The 24,512-nt window shown below is 40.4% G+C and overlaps 1 protein-coding gene across 1 annotated transcript; it reads right to left on the bottom strand.

The window, feature by feature from the left end:
* Window positions 1-1,444: 1,444 nt before the first annotated feature.
* On the bottom strand, window positions 1,445-20,918 carry taldo1 (transaldolase 1). The gene is made up of 8 exons (XM_060838847.1): window positions 20,767-20,918; window positions 17,131-17,254; window positions 12,539-12,646; window positions 11,331-11,462; window positions 9,692-9,867; window positions 7,951-8,148; window positions 5,002-5,147; window positions 1,445-2,563 (listed from the first exon to the last, which is right to left on the bottom strand). The coding sequence occupies exons 1-8, from the start codon at window positions 20,867-20,869 to the stop codon at window positions 2,531-2,533; spliced, it is 1,020 nt and encodes a 339-aa protein (XP_060694830.1). The 5' UTR covers window positions 20,870-20,918; the 3' UTR covers window positions 1,445-2,530.
* Between the last annotated feature and the right edge of the window lie 3,594 nt (window positions 20,919-24,512).

Here is a 24,512-nt window from a genome sequence, read left to right as displayed (position 1 = left end):
ATGATTTAGCCGAGGCATTAATTCAGAACAGTAGACAATCAAAAGGCAGGAATATCTGTCTGATCTGTACATGGAATGCTATCAATATTAAATATGGAGTCTGTTGCAAATGTCACTAAATCATTCAATAGCAGCATATTTTGAAAACAGGACTTGCTGGGTTAGTATATCAAACCGTTTTATCGGTTCACATTGCAATGTATTAACCGTTATCATTCACTTTCCCAGGAACTCCACTGGATTCTATCCTCGGATACTTTCTATAGTATGCGCGTGCCTAGCCAACTATTTTCCCCTTACATTAACATGAGAATTTTTACATTGAAATTTTGGTTTCATCCCATAAAAACAGATGTCAGCATAAAATATGCTGCTTCAAGGCATGCAGTTTAGAGCAACAATTGGAGAGTGATTCAATCCCTTATGCAAGATGGAGTAAATGGGGGCACTAATCTGGTTTCAGTTTGAAATAAGAGGCATAGGCTACTCATTAAATAAAGCTGGACTTGGACTGCAACTTTGGGAGAAATGTGGACCTCTTCCTGAGAGAAAAAAAAATGAAGGTGCTCCTAGAAATGCATGCATTAATAGTTTTTAAATGTACACACCTAAATACAAATCCAATCATGAAATCACTTCTGGATTAAACTTCAGAGGTTAGTATTCTGGAAACCAGAAGGAAGTGGCAATTGTTTACTGTAGTTCTACAGTAAAATTCAAACATGAAAATCCTCTAAAAGAATGAAAAAGCAATAAGTTTCCTTCTGGTTGAGAAAATACCCAGCATCTTCAGTTGTTATTTATGGTGGCCATGACTAGTAATTTCTCTTATAAATCATTTGCCAATTATAAGATCCCGAACAGTGGTTGAAAACCAAGGAAAATGAACAATTACACAGTCATGCGAGCAATCTGTTCACTCCTGGATTATACAAATCAGCTCAAGTCATGACAAACTACCTACTAAGCTGTTGCTTTGGGCAGCTGAGGCACATGAATCAGTAGACATTTCCTATCCAAGGTCCCAGTAGAACCATATTGAGAAGAAGCCTGGCAAAGAGCAGTATACTTGTCAGGTTGTGATGAGATTGGAAAAAAGGGATCTATGAAATATGCTGACGGCTTCTATACAGAAGAGCTTTTACACACCAATATTCTGTTTTCTGCTTCTTCAGCTTTTTATACTGCTTCTCTGGAACTCCAATTTCTTCCAATTGAATTATGGTATATAGACTAGAACTAAAGACTTGACAGTTAACTTCATTCTGCTGTGTTAATTGCCTGGTAAACAAGTTTCTCATTCCTTCGTGCCTCAAGAGCATGATAGAAATAATTGAAAACCAACAGAATAATGGAATGGAAGTTTATTGCAATAGGATAGGGCATGATTCAGGGCAATTAAACAGTATACTAAAGAATCTCAATGCACCCACACTTCTGAAAATGAAGTTATTCAATTGGTTTTATTGTAGATTAATTAGAAGTGCAAACAATTTCTTCTAAGAATAAAAAGTGTGAAAAAAGTCTCAAGTACTTACATACATTTGCTGCCAACTTTTTTTGCAGCTACAATATAAATCAGTGTCTCCACCATGTGGTACAAGTGGCAAAAATCAAGACTATATTCTTAAACCAGTTAAAATTGTTGCAATCATTGATTTAAATTCATTCAAAACATTACATTTAAATGAAAATGCCCAAAACATTGTAAAGAGGTGACATTATCTAACATGTCAGAAGAATTTCAATATCAATGCAGCTTTACCACTTTTCAATCTTGAACAATTTGCACTGCACAGTCCATTTATCATAACAGACAAGATTTCATAAATCTATTGTACTTCAATTGATAACCTGCTTGGGGTTGGGGAAAAAGTGCAACTGGCTGCCTAATATTCTTCATAAAATGAAGAATTCTTCTTCAATGTCCATCCAGTTCAGCTACACTTTTCATTAGATTACCTCTTCCATTTTCTCCTACAGAATCAGCATCCTTAAATCTGCACAAAATTCTTCATCCCTCAAGCCATGTTGCTTACTATCCTTTAGTCAGCAAACATTTTTACAATCATTGCACAGGTAACCAGATCTATACAAAATCTTCAAAAACAAATATATTTGGTCACTGTCTTGTATGCCAAGAACTCAACTTACAATTTACCTAATAAGTGTAGAAGGACACAATTAACCAATATCTTCCCACCTCATTAGTATAACACCCCTTGTTTCTTGCACCCATACAATGTTACGATAAGTATAGTCAGATCAAATTGTATAATAAAAAGCTACTGATGAGTTAAGAAATAGAAATCTCACAGCAAAGGCAACCAACACATTAGTAGTTTTATGCATTTATTAGGAAGAGCTGCACTGTATTGCACAAGCCAACATTAAGTACTACTCAACAGTGGATACACCAATGATACAATGTATGGTGTAGCTTTTACATGGTTGGTCAAAGTGAAAATTAAAAATTTCAGCCATCTAACCACACGATTCAAAATAGGGAAGTGAGCAAGTTAAGGGACACTTAGCATCCATTCTTGGCAGTAAAAAGCCGTTCCTGCAAAAGAACGAAAAGATGTCAACATAAAAATAGAAGAGTCAGTTATAACATGCATTAGCAAAAAATCTGGTGTACATGCCAACCCTTAAGAACAATTACTCATGCCATCCTTGCAAAATTTAACACTAGTGGGGTACAAGTTGCAGAAATCATTCCATTTCTACAATTTTAGTCTTGGTTTATCCTAGATATCATTTATGTTTATACATAAAATTAAACTTATTGTAGTTTAGTTAAGGTGACAGTATGGTGAAGCAGCTCATTTGAATTAAAGATGCCAACATGGCCTTTGACTGGTGACTAGACAGACAGTACCTCAGGTGAAAAGTGCCATTAGATTTGTCAAGCGGATATCAGTTTGCAAAACTTTGACTAGATTAAATCTCCCACAGGTGTTGCAACTAGTTTCCTTTTTCCAATGCACTGATCTAAATGAAAGGAGAGAACTTTTTGGTTTCCAGATACCCACAATTTAAAAAAAAAGACATTTTACCTAAAGCATTGCTAAGGGCCATTGTTTTCAGACACTTCGAAAGCAGCCTGTGCAGTATACCATGGTGGCACAAGTACATTCTATACCCACATTTGATATTTTCCACAAAATGCAAATGCATGTTATTAAATCTTGACTAGCCAAGCAACTTCCCCCATCCTACATATTCCCCAACTGAACATGCTTTATTTAAATGGCTAGCCATTCAATTTGCGTATTATGTGCTTTTGACTTCCCAAATTTGTAGTAGAGTTTTGATTAGATTAGACTAGACTTACAGTGTGGAAACAGGCCCTTCGGCCCAACAAGTCCACACCGACCCACCGAAGCGCAACCCACCCATACCCCTACATTTACCCCTTACCTAACACTATGGGCAATTTAGCTTGGCCAATTCACCTGACCCGCACATCTTTGTGACAGTGGGAGGAAACCGGAGCACCCGGAGGAAACCCACGCAGACACGGGGAGAACGTGCAAACTCCACAGTCAGTCGCCTGAGTCAGGAATTGAACCCGGGTCTACAGGCGCTGTGAGGCAGCAGTGCTAACCACTGTGCCACCGTGCCGCCCACAATTTCTTAGACTATTGTGATGTTGAAAGGAGTACAATCTGGCAGGCATGTATGGAAGCAACCAAGAAACCACCTCAGATTAAAGGAGCTTTAACTACAGTCCCTCTTTACCTGCAAGATTTAAAAAAAAACATGTGAAAGCAGAACAGCGTACTAATTTGGATGCTCAATGAGCATACTGAATAGGCCTGCACCCTTGAATAACTAAGTAGTCTACTCCAGCTCTTAATTTTATGGGTTTCTAAATGTTAGTCAGTTTTACAGCTTTGGTACCACGCATCATGCTGATGAGATATTCTACATTAATCTAGTCCCATTTGCCAGCATTTGGCCCATAATCCCTCTTAACCCTTCCTATTCATATAACTACACTTGAAAGGCATCTGGGTATTGTACCAGACTCCACCACTTCCCCAGAAGCTCATCCCATACATGCACCACCTGTGTGAAAGCATTGCGTCTCAGGCCCCTTTTATATCTTTCCTTTCTCCTCTAGCGTTGGCCTTTGTTATTCAACCTATTCACACCATTCAATTTAATAAACCTCCAAGTTATTCCAGATTGCTACATATTTGTAGTGCTGCGTTACATGGAGCAGACCAAAAAGCTTTTTCAAATGGTTGACAGATCGGAACTGTGGAACGGATGCCATTTGGAAGCTGCTGCCAAGCTGTTTGCTTGCTTTTCTCGAGGTGAGGGGGGAGTTGCTTCCCTAAGATGTCCCTGCTGAATGCTGCTTTCCTCACTTGACCTCCAGTGAGGGAAAACCTGGGGAGGTGCCTCAGTTGACCAGTGCTCCAACTGAGGTGTCGCTCTTAGCAGTCAATTCCAATGCAAATAAAAGTTGTTTATGAACATCTCCCACAGCTCCTGTAAACAATTGCAGATTAGTTATCCTATTAGCGGGTGTGCACTGAGCACTCTAGTGGATCTTCCATTAAGACGCAGTTAGCAGTACTTTCAATACCAGGTGAAGAGACAGCATTAGATTTGCACCTGAAGTGTATCTTATGACTGAAATAAAATCAGAATCCCTACAGTGTGGAAACAGGCCCTTTGGCCCAACAAGTCCACACTGAACTAATTTTTGGTTTCAATTTTTCAACTCCAAGATTCTGCCCAATTGATTTCCAACTCAGCACGATATCTTATGTAAACAAGAACTACAGATACTGGAGATCAGAATTGAAATGGTGGTGTGAACAAGCACAGGTGGTCAGGCAGCAGAGGAGCAGGAGACTTGACATTGGGCATAAGTCCTGATGAAGGGCTAATGCACAAAATGTTGATTCTCCTGCTTCTCAGATGCTGCTGGACTGTTTTTCCAGCATCACAGATTATATCTGTTATGTCAATTTTCAACCATACCTTTAACATGTTTTCTAGTTTAACTGCATCAGCTGAAAACTTGCGGATCCCATCAGATAATTTTTCCACAGCCATCTGGTCCTCATTGTGTAACCATCGAAAGGTCTGCTCATTCATTTCAACTTTCTGTAGGTCAAGTGCTTGGGCTGCACACAGGTAAATAAGAATTATTAGGATATAGGTTTGCTAAAAAATTCTGAAGCTTAAAATATGAAAAAAGTTTGCATACAGAAATTTCAGCCATTACATAGCCACCTGGGGCAAGAAAAGTGGTTCCTCAAGTTATGATATTTCAGAGCATTAATCCATAGTATACTAGTGAGCTCACATTTAAGTGTTAATACACTTAATATGCTGTCAACTGTCCTCAGGATTTTAGTTCATCTTTTTTCTGCAGGGACTCTCCACCATTTTGAAAGAAAGAATTAACTTGATTGGAACCAAATTTCTCAAAGGTATGTGCTTCCTTCAATCCCATAAAGAATTTTTTTAAAAATCAAGTTTAAAAATAGACATGCACCTGTTTTGAAGGTTCTGCCACTCAAAGCACTCTTATCAGTGACAATACTTGCCTCACCCCAGAGGATGGAGTCTAGTTTAAAAGTGATGCAAGGTTCTCCACATAATAGCCAAGTTTGTGCAAATGAAGACTAGCACTTCGTATAAGTTAGGGTCTGCATCCTGGACCAGAATTGCCAATTCTTTCAAACTTTATCTGAAGATGTAAACTTGTTCATGCCTCTTATACAAATGAGTTTGGAAATTACATTTTAAAGAGTATTCAAACACTTAACTAGGATATCAAAGTTAAAGAGTTTAGTAGAAACACAATTGGAGTTCAAAGATCAGATCAGGACCACCACTCAAAGTATTCAAAATTGCCCCCTTCCTCTGGGCTTATTGGTTCAAAGACAAATAATGAACAGACTTCCCTTCCTAGATGTCACAGTAGAACAGAAAGCCAATAGAGAGCTGTAGACCAGTGTCTATAGGAAAGACACTGACCAGTTTCTCAACTACAGGAGGAGTAATCATACCAACACCACAAAGAGCTGCGTCAGGACATCTAAACAAGCCATGACACTGTGGCACTCAGGAACTACTAGAAGCAGAGGAAAACCACCTATACGATGTATTCAAGAATGGGTACTCAATAAGCAGTCTGCTCATTCTTACAACAAACCTAAAGATAACACATCAAGACTACTCTCACTACCATACATTAAAGACATCTCAGTTGACAACCAGACCAGTTTGTTGGCATCATGGTAGCCCACAAACCTACCAATATACAAAACAGCTCTTTAATCTAATAAGGACATGTTCCAACAACCAGCAGAACAAACATCCAATACAAAATACCCTGCAAGGATTGCAACAAGCATTACATTGGACAGACAAGAAACTAGCCACCACTTTACATGAGCACCAACTAGCCACCCAAATACATGACCCACTATCACTAGTATCCTTGGAGATGGAGGGACACCAGTCTGACTGGGATAACACATTCATCCTGGGTCAGACTAAACAGACATGCACAGGAATTTCTAGAGGCCTGGCATTCAAATTGGAACTCCAACAATGATTTGGACACCACAACCTCAAAACAGGATGTGATAATCACCAAAACAGACCATGACACCAACAGCAAGTGGGACAAAACACCAGTGCTTATTGGAGGCTCACTGATATGACCTAACATCAGGATGAAAGAGATCAGAGAACAAATCTTGCAGCTCAGTGATCAAACCTACCATCAGATTTAGGATATGTGGCTGCCATAGACAAGTTAGACTGAATGATTAGTAAAGGCATTACCAAGGGCAACGCACCAGTTAATGCCAGAGTCAACCAGCCTCTACTTGCAAAACCCAGTGTGCAACATTAGCTGTTATTTTGCAATTGTGCAAAATCTGCAAATTTCATCAACCCATTTAGTTGACTTCTAGTATGTGCACATGCATGTACTGGAAGTTATGTACATCTAGAGGGGCATGTTCAGAAAAGTCAAATAGTTAATCTGGTTTTAAATACAAGAGCCATTCTGGATCATTTTCTCAGAACAGAATGTGTTAACCAGAATTAACCTGCAGTGTTCAACTGATGCATTCTCCAAGGCACTGCCTCTACCAGAGTTTATTTGCCAGCCTAAAAATCAGAACTCTGACCACAGTACAAGTACCAATTTCTCTTGGGTATTCCTTTGTAATTGTTTTGAAGATAAAAGGCTTGACAAAAAAAACACTTGGAAAAAATGCAACCAAACAATAAAAGTTACTTCAGGCAGTAGCTGCCTTTTATTTCTGGTGAGCAACATGTTTATTGTAACAATTTCTTCTCCACAACCTTTGTCACTAAAGTTGCCCTTTTTGAGGCACTCCATTTTGAAATATAGTTAATACCTAGCTGTTAATGTTTATTTTGGCTAATTCACATTTATTCCTCAACTTGAGAGTTTCTAAATCTCTAGGCTAATTATTTTTTGTGTTATAAATCTAATTCTTTAAACTAATTGATATTCAGCTTCCTTTAAAGCCACAATGGATTTTTTTGCTGAATTTTGTTTGAGGTGTTATAGCGAAACATTTTACATTACTTCCTGAAAAGGGATACATTGAAGCAGCAACCTACCACTTAATCCATTTAACTATAGCCAGATCTTCCTTCAAAACAAAGCTAAATTACACTGGTGTAAATGTAAGCAGAGTTGTTTGGGATTGACATCACCACAATTAAAAACTTGCATCACCAAAGACTGCAGGAGAGCACCATTTGATAATTCAGCTGAAAAAAATCTTGCTTATAGCAAACAGAATGCTGTAAAAACTCAACAGGATCTATTGGGGAAAAAAAAATTAACACTGCAAGTCATATATATATATAAAAAGAATCTTTAGAACCACAGCATTCTTGGTTTCCGATTTCTTGCATCTGCCTTCATCTTACCTTTGTTAACACTCAAAGTGGGTGTTAGTGTTTCATTGTCTTGGCTAAGCTCTTCCAGCAGTTTTGGAGATATTGTGAGATAGTCACAGCCAGCCAATGCCTTGATTTCACCAACATTACGGAAAGATGCTCCCATGACAATAGTCTTGTACCCAAACTTCTTATAATAGTTGTAGATCTTTGTTACACTCTGCACACCTATAGGCAAAAATCAGTATTATGAAATATAAAGGTGAGGTGACAAAACCGGATTACTTTCCTCTAAGAGTGGATCCCATGCAAGAGATATCTTTATAAAAAAAGTTGTATCTAAGTATAGGCAAGCACGAGAACATTTGTTAAAAAGTTTTATTGCTCCAACTGGAAGTTATTTCTCTGTAGCATCCTTAAGGCATGATTTGTCTTGTCAGCACAAAACAGTACTTTTCACTGTCTCATTTCATGCAACAATAAGTCAAACCAACCAATGGCATAGTTAACTTACTAATTCAAAATATCCAAACAGGAACATAGTCCAGCAATCCAACAGAAAAGATGGATCTAAAATAAGTTTGTCAAAATTGAAAAAGTTAGAGTAAGGATTTAATGGATTGCCAAGTTACTGATGTTTCAGCTGCCCATTGTGTAGTTGTGCATTTTAGTTCAGGTAAACTGCTAATCAACAGTTTGTCAGCAGACTTCCCAATAAGCTATAGCAACAGCCCCACATAGAAACATTACTTGAAATCAATTACTTGCTGCACTATGCAATATTAAAAAAGTCAGAGCCACAGGTAAACTTATGCAAAGTATTTTACAGGATATTAGTGTCTAATTCTAGAAAAGTGACTATTTCAGCACAATGGTCATTGCACTACAACATAAGCCCAATGTGCTGAGTCAATACTATAAGCAGCCACTGCTTCAAAAGACACCAAGACGCAAGGGCAATTCACATGTTATAAAAGGAGGTTCAACTCCAAACTACAAGGAAATAAGTCAAAAGTGATCTAAAGCATTGCTAAGGAAGTAGCTTTCTAGAAATGTGAGAAAGTGAAGAGTGGAAGAATGAGTTCTAGAAAGGTTTAGGGAGGAAATTTAAGAGTTTGGGTCTTGACAGCCAGAAGACTAAGAAACAATGGCAAAGTCAGCAAGTTTGTGATACTCAAGGTCTGAATCAGGAGAAAAGCAGACGCCAGAAGCAGATGTTAGAGAGAGACAGAAGCCAGATCACAAAAAGGTTTAAAAACATGAATTTCTTAAAACGAGGTATTGTTCAACTGTGAGCCAGTGGTAAATCAGAGCACAAGAGAGATAGGAAGTGAGTTACAACTTTGGATATGCTAAAGTATTTCAGGAATGCACTAATTAGTCAAGTCTTGCCTCACAGTAAGAATTAGTGTTTTAGCAATAAATGAGTTCAGCTGGAGTGGAGTCAGGCCGTAAGGCTGTAGAATTAGGCTAGTTTTAGTGACAGCAGGGATACAAGTTCACAGAAGAGTCAAAGGGTGCAACAGTCTACTTTTGTCTTCGAGAGAGACAGTTGCCTGAAAGAGGGATAAAGTCAGTGGTATGAGATACTATTTGACTTTTACAGCAAATCATTTGCTAAAGACAAGAGTCAGTGGTCAGCTCAAAAACCCCCAAGTAGAAAAAAGGAGCTTATGATTAATAATGTCTAGACAATTGCAGGCCATAGCTAAACTAGTAGCAACAAAAGTTAATGTTTTGCCACAGAATTCAATTGGATAGACAAGTATACCTGGGTCCATGGATGGTTCAAAGCTTTTCTTATCAGTGTTGGCTATATGCCAGTCCAAAATGCGACCCACAAATGGAGAAATCAACGTTGCCCCAGCCTCTGCACAGGCAACTGCCTGAGCAAATGAGAAAAGCAGTGTCATGTTGCAATGGATGCCACACTGTTCTTCAAGGAATCTAAAACAGAAGTACTCCGGGTTAACTATACTTGATTTGGAACTAGTCATAGCAATTCAATGTTATGTACAGCAAAAATCAATAGGGAAGAAAATAAGCATTTTGTAGTTTTTATATTCAACCCAACTACCCAAGATATTTCAAAATCTAAAATTGACTGAAAAATTCACCAGCATAATACGAAGCAACTTTTTCTTCTGCTCTCCTTAGGTCAGAAGTGAAATAGCTTATCCAACATCCCACTTTTCTCCTATCTCCAACAGGATTCATGAACAGTGCTGAGCATTGTTCATTAATGACTATACATGACATCTCACTTTATGGAGGGAAGGTCACTAACAAAGCAGACAATGGGTGGGCCTAGGATGCAACCCTGAGGAACTCCTTCAGAGGGGTCCTGGAGCCAAGGGCAACTCCAAATACAAAGTTCTCTCATTAAGCCACATTTGCTTAGCAACGTCCTGCTAAATAGCATAATCAGTGACCCCCTCTATCACTTCAGATGGCTGAGTTGGATTTCTCCTGCTGCATGTAGAAGCCAACTGAGGAAACTTCCATGTTGATCATGTCGATATCACTACTGTAGTTATACTAAATGGTGCCTAGAAGCATGGCAAGTTCAAGAGTAGATATGTACAGTACCATCACTAATGCAGTTGGGGTCCAGCGCCATAGTATCTAGCACCTTCAGATGATTCAAGGTTAGACTAGCTAATGGTTTGACTTGAGAATAAGTGATTTACTTAATTTCATTGAAACTCTCAATTTAAAGTGGAGAGACAGTTCATATATAGAGGAATTGTTCAGTGGGAAATTGAATTGAGAGGGCAATAGAAGTGTACTATGGAGATTCCACAATCCCTATGCACAACCTGTGTCTACATTAGCAGATGACTGCCTGGTCAACTGAACATCTGGGTCATTGCCTGCAAAGTATGATTCTGTACTCTTGACTAACAGACTGCAATTACAAACCTGAGAGACCGCTCTGAATTTTGGCACTGAAAGTGCCAATGAATGGGGGCATGGAAGCACTTAAAGGATTGACAGGGCTGGGTTTGTGCTGAAATTTGCAATGCCAAGTCTATCAGGTTTCATTCTTTTGAAATTTTAAAAACAGTTTGATACAAAAAGTCACTGCTATCATTCTGGAGTCACATTTGAGATAGGGAAGGAATAATCATCCTGGCCTAATTAAAAAGGGAAATCATGTTTTTTGCAACAATTCAATTTTTAAAAATTCCTTTTGTATCAAACCCAGATCCCCAGTACATTATCTGGTGATGAAGTACAACTTTGACAATACCATTAAAACCATCAGTTGCACTGTTTTGGGCAGATGTTGGAATTGAGATTGTTGGTCTTGTGAAAAGTTGCATAGAATGTGCAATATTCATGACTACTCATTCCATTTTTAGGTTTGATATTTAAAACTATTAGTGTAGTTACAAACAAGAACTTACTTTCCAGCCTGGATACCTTCCCATGTGGAAGAGAGTTTGATAAGAATACGATCCTTGTTAATTCCAGCATCCTTATACATCTGAATTAGGTGTTGGGCCTTTTGGATCATGGCATCCTTGTCAAATGATAATCTAGTATTAAAAAACCAAAGAGATAGATACTTCCAGATGATCTTGATTAAAACTATAAACAAAAAGATACAGTTCCATTTATCCTATTGTTGGGGGGGGGGGGGGGGGGGGGGGGGGGGGGGGGGGGGGGGGGGGGGTGGCACATGTCACTTAAGGCTAGCATATATTGCCTATGATGATAGTGTACAGCCTTTTTGAACTGCTGCAGTGCATGTACAGCTGGTATTGTGCTTTTAGCAAAGATGTCTGGTTCTTGATCCAGTGGCAGTAGGGCAAATGGGAATCTAGTTCCTAGTCAAGAGAGTGGAGGAAGTAGGGGTTGGATAAAAAGGGAAAGAGTACATAGCAGGAGGATTGAAGCATGATTTAGAGATCAGATTTTAATATAAAAAGCTTGGCTGAGTGGCATATGAGGGTTGAAAAAATAATGAGGTTATATTTCTGGGACTATAAACAAAAATGGGTATGGCTGAAAAAGCAGATGAACGTAAATTCACCTGAGATTGTGGAGACTTAAGATGTCATGGTGATATTGCTCAGAGGGGCTATGGAATAAGGTTTTTCAAAGAAAGAACATTAAGAATCCAGACCAGGTGGTGGGCAATTAGAAGCTACAGATAGAGGCTTTGAAAAGCCAAAGATCTCAACTGGGGAAAAACTTGAGGGAAAAAAGGGGTTCAAACAGAACTGAAGACAAGCAGTTAAAAATCTAACTTAGATTTGATGGGAAGGAATGTGTATAGATTTTTGAAATAGATGTAAAAAGAGATGGAGTTGAGACAATAAATTGGTTTTGCCATGAGCTTTGAAGTCTTTCAAGCCATAGTTAAGAAATAAAAAGCTATCTTGTAGCTTTGTATGCTTATTCACCAGTGAAAGTTCATGTTAAAACAAGGAAACAAAAAAAAGTATTGTTAAACTAAATAGATCAGCAAGAGACTTCATGGTCCTACATAAAATATTAATACACTGCACAACTGCTCAGAATGGACATTAATAAAAGTATCTTGGACAACCTAATTGTTCTGTTGGGAAGACATACTTTAAATCTGGTAGATAGCTTCAAGTTTTAGTACCTTGCATCAACTTCAGTTGAAACTCTGCCAGGAATTTTCTTCAAAATTTCGACACCAAAATTGACAAACAGCTTGTCTATGACATTGGAGAGTTGATCAGACTTTGATCTGAAAAAAAAGTACTCAGTCTCAACAAGAACACAGGATGGAGAATTTTTCAAATAAGTAATTTTGACTCAAACAAGCAAGTGAGGAATCAAAACATTGTCTAACCCACATTAAACATTCTGTATGGAAGAAAATCACATCAAATGGTCATGGTATAATGGTTATTTTGATGGTTCAAGTTAATGCAAAACCAGGTTAAGATGTGAAAATGTCTAATGAAAATGCTTTTATTCAAAACAGCTATATTAACTTACAAATTTTAAATTTCAAAATGGAGGTAAAATCTGTAAGCACATAATACATTTTACACATGACATCAGAATTAGGTTTTGTATTGTTTTATTGGGCATACAATACCTAGCCAATCCAAGATTGATCATGAACGGTTTAAATACTAAAAAGCTAATTAACTAATCAAGGTACTACAAAGATATGCGCTTGGATTTCAGCACAGAGTCATTAACATGACTAAAAGCAACAATGTTTTACAGTCCTGAATACAGGTCTGGCAGGAAAAAGCATCAAGATGCAGCAAATACATAGGAAAAAGGAGTTACATTGAGTTAGTTAGTGGGCAGGATAGCATCACGTGAATGAATGCAAGCCTAAAAAGAAAGTTAACCAGAAGAGAATCTTAAAATGGGACTAGAAGATGCTGGTATAATGAATAATCTGGGGAGGTTGATACAAGAAATAAATTGCTTGCTATGCCTACAAGCAAACGTAGGTTAACAAATGCAATGTTTCTCTGCAATATAAAGGGACTGGTGCCATTTAAAAATAAAAAGCCATTCACAGGATGTGGATGGATATTGTTGGCTAAGCCAATGTTTAGTATCTGTCAAACTTAGAGCTCATGACAGCAGTGTTGAGCAGTCCATATAGTTCTGTAGACCCAAAGTGCAGTTGAGGAGTGTTAAGAATTTGACTCAACAAAACAAAACCAAAATGCCAAGTCAGGATGGTTTAAGAGGTGAATTTGAATGTGGCAGGTTTTCCTGTACACTTACTATCCATCTCCACCTAGGTGGTAAAGATCATGAATTTGGAAGGTGCTATCCAAGAAGCCTTGTGATGTTGCCGTGCATTTTGTGGCTAGAATGCACTGCTGCCACTGTGCAGTGAAGAGAGTGAACAAAGTGGAAAATAGTATGCTAATCAAGCATGCTGCTTTCCCTTTGATGGTGTGAAGTTTCACATGCATTGTCAGAGCTACATTCATTCATCCAGACAAGTATTTCTATTCTTTCAAAATGCCTACAGTCAAAACATTGTAAACCTTTAGAATACACCAGTTAAAAAAAAGGTTCATTTCATTCAGAAAGTGGAAACAAAATCAGTATATTTGGGAATATTGGATGGATTAAGAGTATCCAAATTTACTCATGAAATATGGGCATTTATTGCCCATTCCTAATTTCCCAGATGACGGTTAATAGTTAACAACATTGCTACAGCTCTGGAGTCACACTTAGGCCAAACCAGAAGACTTTGCCAAAAACAATGAAATTAGTGAACCACTTAGGTTTGAGAGACAATTGGTAGTTAAAATGGTTGCTATTTGAATAGATTTGTTCTTTCATTCCAGATTTTATTGAAGGGTTGAAAAGCATGGTGCTGGAAAAGCACAGCAGGCCAGGCAGCATTGAGGAGCAGGAGAATCAACATTTTGGGCACAAGCCCTTCAGGAGGGTTTATGCCCGAAACATTGATTCTCCTGGTCCTCGGATGCTGCCTGGCCCGCTGCGCTTTCCCAGTACCAGACTTTTCAACTCTGGTCTCCAGCATCTGCAGTGCTCACTTTCTCCCAGACTTTATTGAATAAAAATTTTGTCACATGTCATGGAAAGATTCAAATTCATAGCCCCAAGTTCCTGGATTATTCATTCCAGGGGTAAGGATGGCTCACCCAATGATAGCAACTTACTGGAAGTTGCTATCTTCATTAGAAATGAGTGGAGCAGGTTTGAAGGATTGAATCGTTTTCCACTTCATTTCACATGTTCTTCAAAGAAAGTGTAAGGAAAGTAGTAAAACTGCAAGTAAAACATTTACTATAAAATGAGATTATAGGCATGTGATTATTCCCTTTGGAAGATGAAAAGTCAACATAGGTACAAATTCAAATCAAAGTGTCAAGTTTGAAAAGAGAACCAAGAAAGACAGATAGCTTTATCAAAAAAAGTAGCAAGAGTAACTGGAGGCATCCTTTAAAAAGTCAGAACTTTAGCTAGCAAGACCATTCATTCAATGTGAAATAACCATCATGTAATAAACTGATGTAGTTGAATGTATTAGCAGCTAGAACTGTCAGAATCTCAAGTCACAGGTCAAGGGAAGGTTGAAAAAAGTGAAAGAAAATTAGGATTATGGAAGTATTGTGAAATTCTGTTTCTACTAATTCACTGCTGGACTTCAGTTAACTATTATAGTTTGTCAGGTAGAAAGATTGGTTAACTAACCATTATAATTCTGATCGCAGATCAAGTAATCCATAGATGTATAGTAAACATTATATGAGTGCCTTTAGTGTAATTGAAAAGTCACATCACACTTTGTAGCAAATGTTACAAAAACGAATTTGACATCAAACCACATAAAGCAGTCATTCATACAGGTAGCTAGAAGGCTGGTCAGAGATAGTTCTTAAACCCAACAGCACAAATAAATGTACCCACACTAGATAACTGGTCACAATAAGGGGGTAGGGAAGGAAAAAAGAAGAGTTTGAACACAAGGATGGAGATTTCTACTGAGTATTTCATAACCTAAGAACAAATGGAAGTCAGGGGAGCACTGATGTTGAGTGTTAATGGAATTTACTGAATGCAAGTCCATACATGGAGGAAGATGGAAGGCTCAGCATTGGAATAGTTGTGTCAAGGAGGTGACTAAAGCATGAATGACAATTTCATCAGATAAATAGTGGTAGGATTAGGGATGTTGCTATGCAAGACCAAAGAATAACCAATAAATCAAAGTAGGCTATTCAGCTCAGTCTATGCCCTGCCATTCAAATTGAGGATCTTCCATCTCAGCTTCAACTTTTCCATATACCCTAATTCTTTGATTTAGTACCCAAGCAACTAGTAAGTGGAACAGTCCTAATGACATGGAGAATTGCAAAATTTCACAGCCTCAATATAAAAAAAAGTGTATTTGCACATCTTAGTCTAAAACCAGGAGTGCCTTATTCAGAAGTTGTAACCTAAGTTTTAAATTTCAGACTCCTTGGGCAAAGAAAAATCTACTGTGAAGCCCTTTAAGAGTTTATACATTTCTGATTGAATAAATACACAACATCTTGAAAATGACATACATAGTCCACAGCTCATGAGTCAACCTGGCTCAAATATCATTCTGCTGCCTTAAGGGACAGGGCCGTTCCAATTGCTCTGAAAAGGGCTTGTGATAGCAACCGAAGACAGTGGAAAGGTCTTCCCATTGTTTAATGGAGGGGAGACGGGCTGCCTACTTGCAGAACACTTCAGGGAACACCTCTGGGATGTGCGGACCAACCAATCCAACCACTCCATGGCTCAACACTAACTCTCCCTCCCACTCTACAGAGGACATGCAGGTCCTTGGACTCCTCCATCACCAGAACATAACATGACAGTTGGAGGAAGAGCACCTCCTCTTCCACCTGGGAACCCTCCAACCACAAGGAATGAACTCAGATTTCTCCAGTTTCCTCATTTCCCCTCCCCCCACCTTGTCTCAGTCGATTCCCTCAAACTCAGCACTGCCCTCCTAACCTGCAATCTTCTTCCTGGCCTCTCCGCCCCCACCCCACTCCAGCCTATCACATCTCCATCACCCCTCCCCCAAGTCCCTCCTCCCTACCTGGCACACATTCTTGATGAAGGGCTCTGGCCCAAAATGTCGAATTTCCTGTTCCTTTGATGCTGCCTAACCTGCTGTGCTTTAACCAGCAACACATTTTCAGCTGATCTCCAGCATCTGCAGACCTCACTTTTTACTCTAGAATATGGGGTTGGCATGGAAGAGTTGGACTAGAGGGTCTGTTCATGCCGTATATCTATGACTGGCTTGATAAATCAGAGGAAGGAGACTACTGATTGACCTCTAGCTAGGAGGAGCTACAGTCAAACAGAACAGAGTAATCAACATCACAGGATGAAAATGAGCTATTTTATTTAACATACTTTTGGCACTATATGCACGAGTTAAAAAGCAGCAGCACATTAGAGTTCAAACTAAGCAAAAACTTGACACCCAAAATAAATTTGTTACTACAATTACTTTTTGAAGCAAAATTTTAAGTTGGAAATATTAGCAACTCTCAAATGCTCAAACTACCAAGTACACTACCCTAGTGCATTGGTTTAAAAAAGTTTTGCTGACAAATTCAATCTTTTAATTCACTATAATCAAGGGAAAAGACTTCCATTTTAAAGCCTATTGCTGGATCACAATTTTAAAAATCTTCATCCATATGGCTTCAGCTCAAGTGGTCTTACCCGCCACAACTCTTTGCGTAGTCAATAGCATCATCAAGCAGCTTTGCATAAGCTGGCATCTGAGCAGCAGCAAGTATGAGCGAGGGGTTGGTTGTGGCATCTTGAGGTTTGTATGCATCAATGGCTGTACATGAAAAGCAAATTCAATTATGCCATACATAAAAGGAAAGAATCAAAAGTACTCAAGATACATACTGACATCAAACCATCAGAAGGATACTCAAACTGAACACATGATGCTTGCAAACTCATACTTCTCAGGGAAAAAAATTGTTTAGACTCAATGCCTAGTGTGGGAACAGGCCATTTGGCCCATTGTGTCCACACATCCCACTGAAGAGCATCCCACCCAGACTCTTGCACTGCAATTTGTTTAAAAAAAGTTTCCTGGTGTGATCAGTGAACTAATCAGAGCAAGTAACACTTATTGGAACAGTAACCCCAATGTTAGATTGTCAGAGACGTACATACAAAGGGATTCAAATGCACTTTTAGTCAGATAGCGAACTGGTTTAGTTTCATTCTCCACAATCGCATAAATGCATTGCTAATACTGCAAGAAAATCTAATTTACAGATGAACTGTACCTCATGGTTTTCTGCAAAGTCAAAGTGACTAAGCAATTTGTGCCCAGCCCACATTTTGAACAATGCATGACCAAGTTTCTCAATGGAATGGAGTGACTCAAATTACAGCAATGAACACTTAGAAAAAAAAGTTATCCAACTATTCCTATTCTTGATATAGATCAGCATACTTTTTAAGAAAAATCTGCATTTGTTAGATTTACTTCCAGGCATTTTATTAAAAGGCAATTTACTTCAAGTAGACAGACAGTCAGTCAATTTCAATTGCGATCTAGTTGATCCTGCAGGCATGCAAGTACTGTACTTATCATCAACACCTCCCCTACAAACACTGCTACAGTACAGGAACTGGCTGAAAAAAAAATGTACCTGAATGGAGAGCTGCTGGAGCTTAGTGATGTGTTTGCTGTGGAGGCCAGGCCTCCAGTCCCCTGCCTTGCCTGATGCAAGGTGTTGAGACATCAGAAGTGGTGTGAAGAGGCAGAAGCAGAGGAGTGGAGTTAGGCTAAAACAAACCCTAGCTGGCCAGCATCAACATCCATTCTGCTCACTGGACATAAATTGGACTACGTCTGATTGCAGCAGACCTCTCAGCAGGAGTTCAGAGACAGAACTGGTTTTCACAGAAAAACAGCTTAGCAACAGTTCTAGATACTGATCCAGTTAGACAGGCTTGCCTTGTTTTACGCTGAAAGAAATGCAGCTCTGTGGGAAAGGGGGTACGGGCACATGACTCTGTGCTAGTCTCTAGATGGACTTTGAGGGGAGAGAAACATGACAGATCTTGTTTACACAAACAGCCCCAATGCACAGGATGAGCCCCAGCCCCACCTCAGACCACATCTGTTATGCTAATCCCAGCATACAGACCACTCTTGTGTCAAACCAGTTCTGAAGTAGGTGAAAACCTGACTAGCAGGAGCCATTTCTGCTCTTCAAGGCTGTTTTGAGTGCACTGACTGGCACATGTTCAGGGAGGCTAGAAAAGTTGTAGCTTTAAGACCAGGACACAAATCAGAATTCCCTTGTGCTAAGAGTTAGATATAAAAATAAATTAATGTTCTGGCCATTAGAATGACGAATAAGCTATAAATTCAAATTACTTTTGACTATGAGCATTACAGTACTTCAAGCAGCTCAGGTTCAAGTCTCACCTGCTCCAGAAGGTGTAACATTCTTGAATAAATTGATCAAAACAAAACCCAGGGCCCCCCCCCCATTACTGCCCCAACCTCTGACACAGGAATGTCCCATTCAAATCCACTTGCTCCAGAGGCATTTAGTAATATTTCTGATCAGGCTGATTAGAAAAACACTTATCCAAGCCGATGTCCCATTTAGCTACAGGAACAAAAAAGGATAACAGCTTACATGAATGCTTAACATTGCCTCCATATCTTTTCTATTTAATGGAATCTGTTGCAATGCAGACAGATCAGGTCCACATGATGAAATAAAGTTACCACAAAACCAACACCCATATCAGAAATTAGGCCACACTTCCTATTCCCATCCATCTCTAAAGTGCTTTAAAACATTCAGTACATGGCAATCTCAATAGTTATTAAATTAACAGAAGCCATTAAATCATCTTCCTTAACTCAAATATCAGAAAGCAAAAATATCAAGCAATGCAGTCTGCATCTTAGTCTCAAAGACCAAATCAGCAAACAATACAATGTAAAACAAAACCCATGAATTTTGGCTTTAAAGCATCAGAATCAGTGTCAAATCAAATACTTCTGTGGTGCATTTTTTTGTCACCTGCTTAATAATATAGCAGGGAGCATTGCAGACAGGCATTTGACTGATGAGGAGAATGGGCTTAGCAGCTTCCCTCTTCCCAGTGTTTTAAAAGAAACAGACAAGCTCATACTTATAGATTTTCATGAATATTAGATGTTCCAAGGCATTTTAAAGCCAATGAAATACTTTTGATGTATGGTGGGAGGCTGAGGGGTGACCTTATAGAAGTTTAAGATCAGAGGGGCATGAATAAGATAAATAGACAAAGATTTTCCCTAGGGTGGGAGAGTCCAGAACTAGAGGGCATAGGTTTAGCAAGGGGGGGGGGGGGGGGGGGGGGAAGGAAGAAGAGAAAAGAGGGGGGAAAGAGATAAAAAAAAGACCCAAGGGGCAGTTTTTTTCACTCAAAGGGTGGTACATGTATGGAATGAACTGCCAGAGGACATGGTGGAGGCTGGTACAATTGCAACAATAAAAAGGCATCTGGATGGGTACATGAATAGGAAGGGCTTGAAGGGATATGGGCCAGATTGGTTTGGGATATCTGGTGGTCAGGGACGGGTTGGACCGAAGGGTCTATTTCGGTGCTGTACATCTCTATGATGAACTGTTGGAACGTTGGAAAAGCTGCAGCCAACTTGAACAAAACAAACTCCCACAAGCAATGCGATAACGATAAGGCCCTCTCTACCAGGAGTGATGTCCACTGAAGGGTAAACATGGGCCACCACAGCAGATAACTCCCCAGCTCTCCTTTAAACTAACTCTTAACAGTCAACCGAAAGGGCCTCCCTCGGCCGAGCACTTGGGGGGGGGGGGGGGATGAAACGTTTCGAGAACTGCAGGACACCCCGGGTGCCGCGGTACAATGTCACCCCTGGTGTCGCTGGCGTGTGCTCAGCTCTCCGGAGTGGGGAGAGCGGCACTGCAGGGGACTCAAGACTGCTCACCAACCGGGCCACGAGGGAAACCGGCAGCTGCCCCGAGGCTGGGGATACAGGAGCCGGGGAGGTGAGGTAGGCCGAGTCCGGATCCAGGCTGGGGGATAGGACTTGGGAGGCCGGCTCTGGGGAAGAGAGAGGCCGACCCTTACCGCGGGGGAGGGCGTGAATTTAACTCCCTTCCCCACCCCCACATCCTTGCTGTCAAATCCCTCACTAACCAGGGAGTGGGATAAGGAACAAATGAGAGGCTCCGACATCGCCACCGGCCCCGTTACCATGGAGACCACCGGCCTCCCCACCGTTGCCATGGAGAAGCCCTCCCCACCGTTGCCATGGAGAAGCCCGCCCCCCCTCCTCACCGTTGAAGTCCCCGGTGTCGGCCACCACCACCGTGAACTCCTTGAGCTGATCGAGCGCGGACGCCATTTTCTGCCGCTTACTCGCCGGGTCACAATGTGCCATAGCGGGAGTGGGCGAGCGGCGGGCGCTTTATGGGGAGGGGGAAGGGCAGCCGACCCAGGGAGGTGGGGCGGGGGCGGTCCCATCCGGCGGCACGCACGGCACCGACCAATCGGGCGCCACGTCAGCCTCAGCCGCCCGAGAGCCAAGAGGCAGCTGACAAGACCAGCAGGGGGTGAGGTTTGATTGGCGGAGGGGGCGCGGTGGAAGCCGGACGATAGCCAATCGGTTGAGCGAATGGACAACGCCGCGGCCAATCGCAGTTCCCCCCGGCTTCCGGGACAAGCCGCGCAGACAATGGACGTCCCCGGCGAGGATTGCTCAATCCGCATCGAGAAGCACCAGCTCTACTCGGATTGGTCAGAGGGTGGGCTCCCCATTAGGTCAGGCGGTGATGATGTAGTGGTCTGAGCAGCCAATGAGAGGTTTAGCCTTTTCGCCAGCCTCAGGATGTGGCCGTACATTCTGTGGGGAATGGGAACCTATTCAGCTTTCTTCCGGCATTGGTGGCTCTCGGCAACTTCCTCTTGGCAGGATTTCAATGCTTCCCGTCAGTTTGTGTAACTTTCCTCCACTGTGCACTATTAAGGGCAGTGATAGTTAAACAACTCAGGCGGATTAGCCATGTTAAATGACCCATCGTGTCCAGCGATGTGTAGCTTAGGTGTACAACATTTAAAAAATTCACCCAACACCAGGTTATAGTCCAACAATTGGAAGCACTAGCTTTCGGAGCGCTGCTCCTTCATCAGGTGGACAACCATGGATGCTGCCTTGCCCGCTGTGACCTCCAGTGTTTGTTGCTTTCAGTAGAGATTCCAGCATCTGCAGTGATTTGTTTCTCCTGTTTACACACTTATATGAACAAAGATTGAAATCCTCAATACAGTTCCTGTTTCAGCAACTGAATCTCTAGATGTTGTTCGATTTCACTGAATAAAAAAAACAAAAGCTTTCTCGATGTCTTCTTCTTTGCCTACTCTTCAACTGCTCTGAGGATCAGGTCATCAAGCATGTTTTACAATTTAACACAATTATGGCTGATTGAACACTTAAATGTCTTTCACCCATACTATCCTCATAAACCTTTACATTGTTAATAAAGATTTATCAATATCTACTTAATATGCTTGAAGATTACTTTTTCATTACTGGAGATAGAAATTTCAAAGGGCATCCTAATCTGCACCTCTTTATTTTCACAGTGTCCCACAGTTCTACACTCACCAGGCAGAGCAAGTTCAATATCTGCCTCTGCCTCTCTGTCTTTGTCGGTATTATGTAGGTTTCAATGATATCATCTCTTGTTCTTCAAAATTCTAGAGAATACAGAATTCTAAGAATACGATTTAATTTGCCTAATTAGTGGGTGGCACGGTGGCACAGTGGTTAGCACTGCTGCCTCACACCGGAGCCAGAGACCCGGGGTCAATTCCCAACTCAGGCGACTGACTGTGTGGAATTTGCACGTTCTCCCTGTGTCTGCGTGGGTTTCCTCCAGGTGCTCCGGTTTCCTCCCACAGGAGAAAAAAATGTGCAGGTTAGGTGAATTGGCCATGCTAAATTGCCCGTAGTGTAAGGTGAAGGGCTAAAAGTAGGGGTATGGGTGGGTTGCACTTCAGCTGGTCTTGTTGGACCAAAGGGCCTGTTTCCACACTGTAAGTAATCTAATCTTTATAGGACTAGCACACAGTCCCAGGAACATCTGGTGAAGATTTATTACAGTCCCTCTATGGTAATAGTATCTTTCCTGAGATAAGGAGGCCAACACTGCATACACTACTTCTGATGTGGTCTAAACGAGCTCCTATACAAGATGTCAGTACTGCTGTACTCAAATCAACTTGCAATAAAGGCCAACATTCCATCAGCTTTTCTAGTAGCCTTCAGTGACTTATTGACAAGGTCCAACTTCTCACTATTTAGAAATATTCTGGATATCTGTTTTTCCTCTCAAAGGATAACCTTACATTTTTCCACATTATATTCCATTTGCCATGTTCTTGTCCAATTACTAAGCATGAGGAAATTCTCTTGAAAATGATTTATATCTTCCTCACAATACACATTCTTGCTTAGCTTTGTAACATATGCAAATTTGCAAATATTACATTTGGTCCCCATATCCAAATCATTGACATATATTGTGACAGCTGGGGCTCAAGTACTGATCCTTACGTTGCCTCACGATTCGCAGTCTGCTAACATGAAAATGACTCAGTTATTCCTACTTCCTGTTTTGTGTGTTTTAGCCAGTCCTTTATTATAATCAATTCTGGCAATGCCCAAACAGATAATTTTTATTCAGGATCCATTTATCATGTCATTATATGATTGATTTTAGTATTTTTCATACTACTGATTAAGACTGATGCTTGTGTAGTGCACAATTATTTTCCTCGTTACTTTATTAAATAGTTGAATGGCATTTACAAACTTTCAATCAATAGTAATTACTTCAGAATCTGTGGAATTTTGGAAGATAACTACCATTGACTATCTACCTTTGTGACATTGAGTATCAGGTCCTGGGAACTTCTTAACATTCAGCGCCATTAATTTCTAACAAATATTCTTACAAATACTAATTTCCTTCAATTTCTCATTCTCCTTTATCATTTGGATCTTTAACTCTGGGAGATTTTTTGTAACTTAGTGAAAACTGTCACAAAGTAATCATTTAACTTCTTTGCTTTTTCTCTATTCCTCATTATAACTTCTCCTGATTCTGCTTATAATGGATCCACATTCATCTGAAACAAAACAATTTCTTTTTATGTCCTTGCAAATGTTGTTACTATCTATTTCATGTTTTTTAATAGATTGCAATCGTATTATATTCTTCCTTTCCTTATCAGTTTCTTGGTCCTGCTCCTTTGCTGTGTTCGAAAAACTTCCCAATTCTCAGATTTACAGCTAATTCAGGCTACTTTATATACTTTTTCTTTGAACTTTATACAATGCTGAATCAATCATGGTTGACTGCTCTTTTTCATGTTTTTGAGTCCTTCTCTAGTTTCTCTCCTTATGGCATCTATTTAAACTGTTTAGATTAGATTAGATTACTTACAGTGTGGAAACAGGCCCTTCGGCCCAACAAGTCCACACCGACCCGCCGAAGCGTAACCCACCCATACCCCTACATTTACCTCTTACCTAACACTACGGGCAATTTAGCATGGCCAATTCACCTGACCCGCACATCTTTGGACTGTGGGAGTAAACCGGAGCACCTGGAGGAAACCCACGCAGACACGGGGAGAACGTGCAAACTCCACACAGTCAGTCGCCTGAGTCGGGAATTGAACCCGGGTCTTAGGCGCTGTGAGGCAGCAGTGCTAACCACTGTGCCACCGTGCCGCCCACCAGTGCCACCGTGCCGCCCACATCTCTGCCCTCATCATGTCCATGATATTTCTTCCTGTACTCTCAATCCTGTTCTCATTTTTGCTGCTCACCTTACTTGCCTTCCTGCTCCCTGTATGCTAATACTGTTAACAAGTCTTGCTCTTCAGGTTTATATGCCACTTTGGAACATTTGAATAAGAGTACGTCATTGAGCCCATCAAGTCTGCCCCACCAAACCAGATCATGGCTGATCATCTTGACAATGTCACTTTCCAACACAATTGACATATCCCTCAAT

Source organism: Hemiscyllium ocellatum, chromosome 18 (genome assembly GCF_020745735.1).
Source record: "Hemiscyllium ocellatum isolate sHemOce1 chromosome 18, sHemOce1.pat.X.cur, whole genome shotgun sequence".
Taxonomy (NCBI): domain Eukaryota; kingdom Metazoa; phylum Chordata; class Chondrichthyes; order Orectolobiformes; family Hemiscylliidae; genus Hemiscyllium; species Hemiscyllium ocellatum.
Note: the sequence above shows the minus strand (reverse complement) of the source record. Positions and strands in the feature narration are given on the sequence as shown.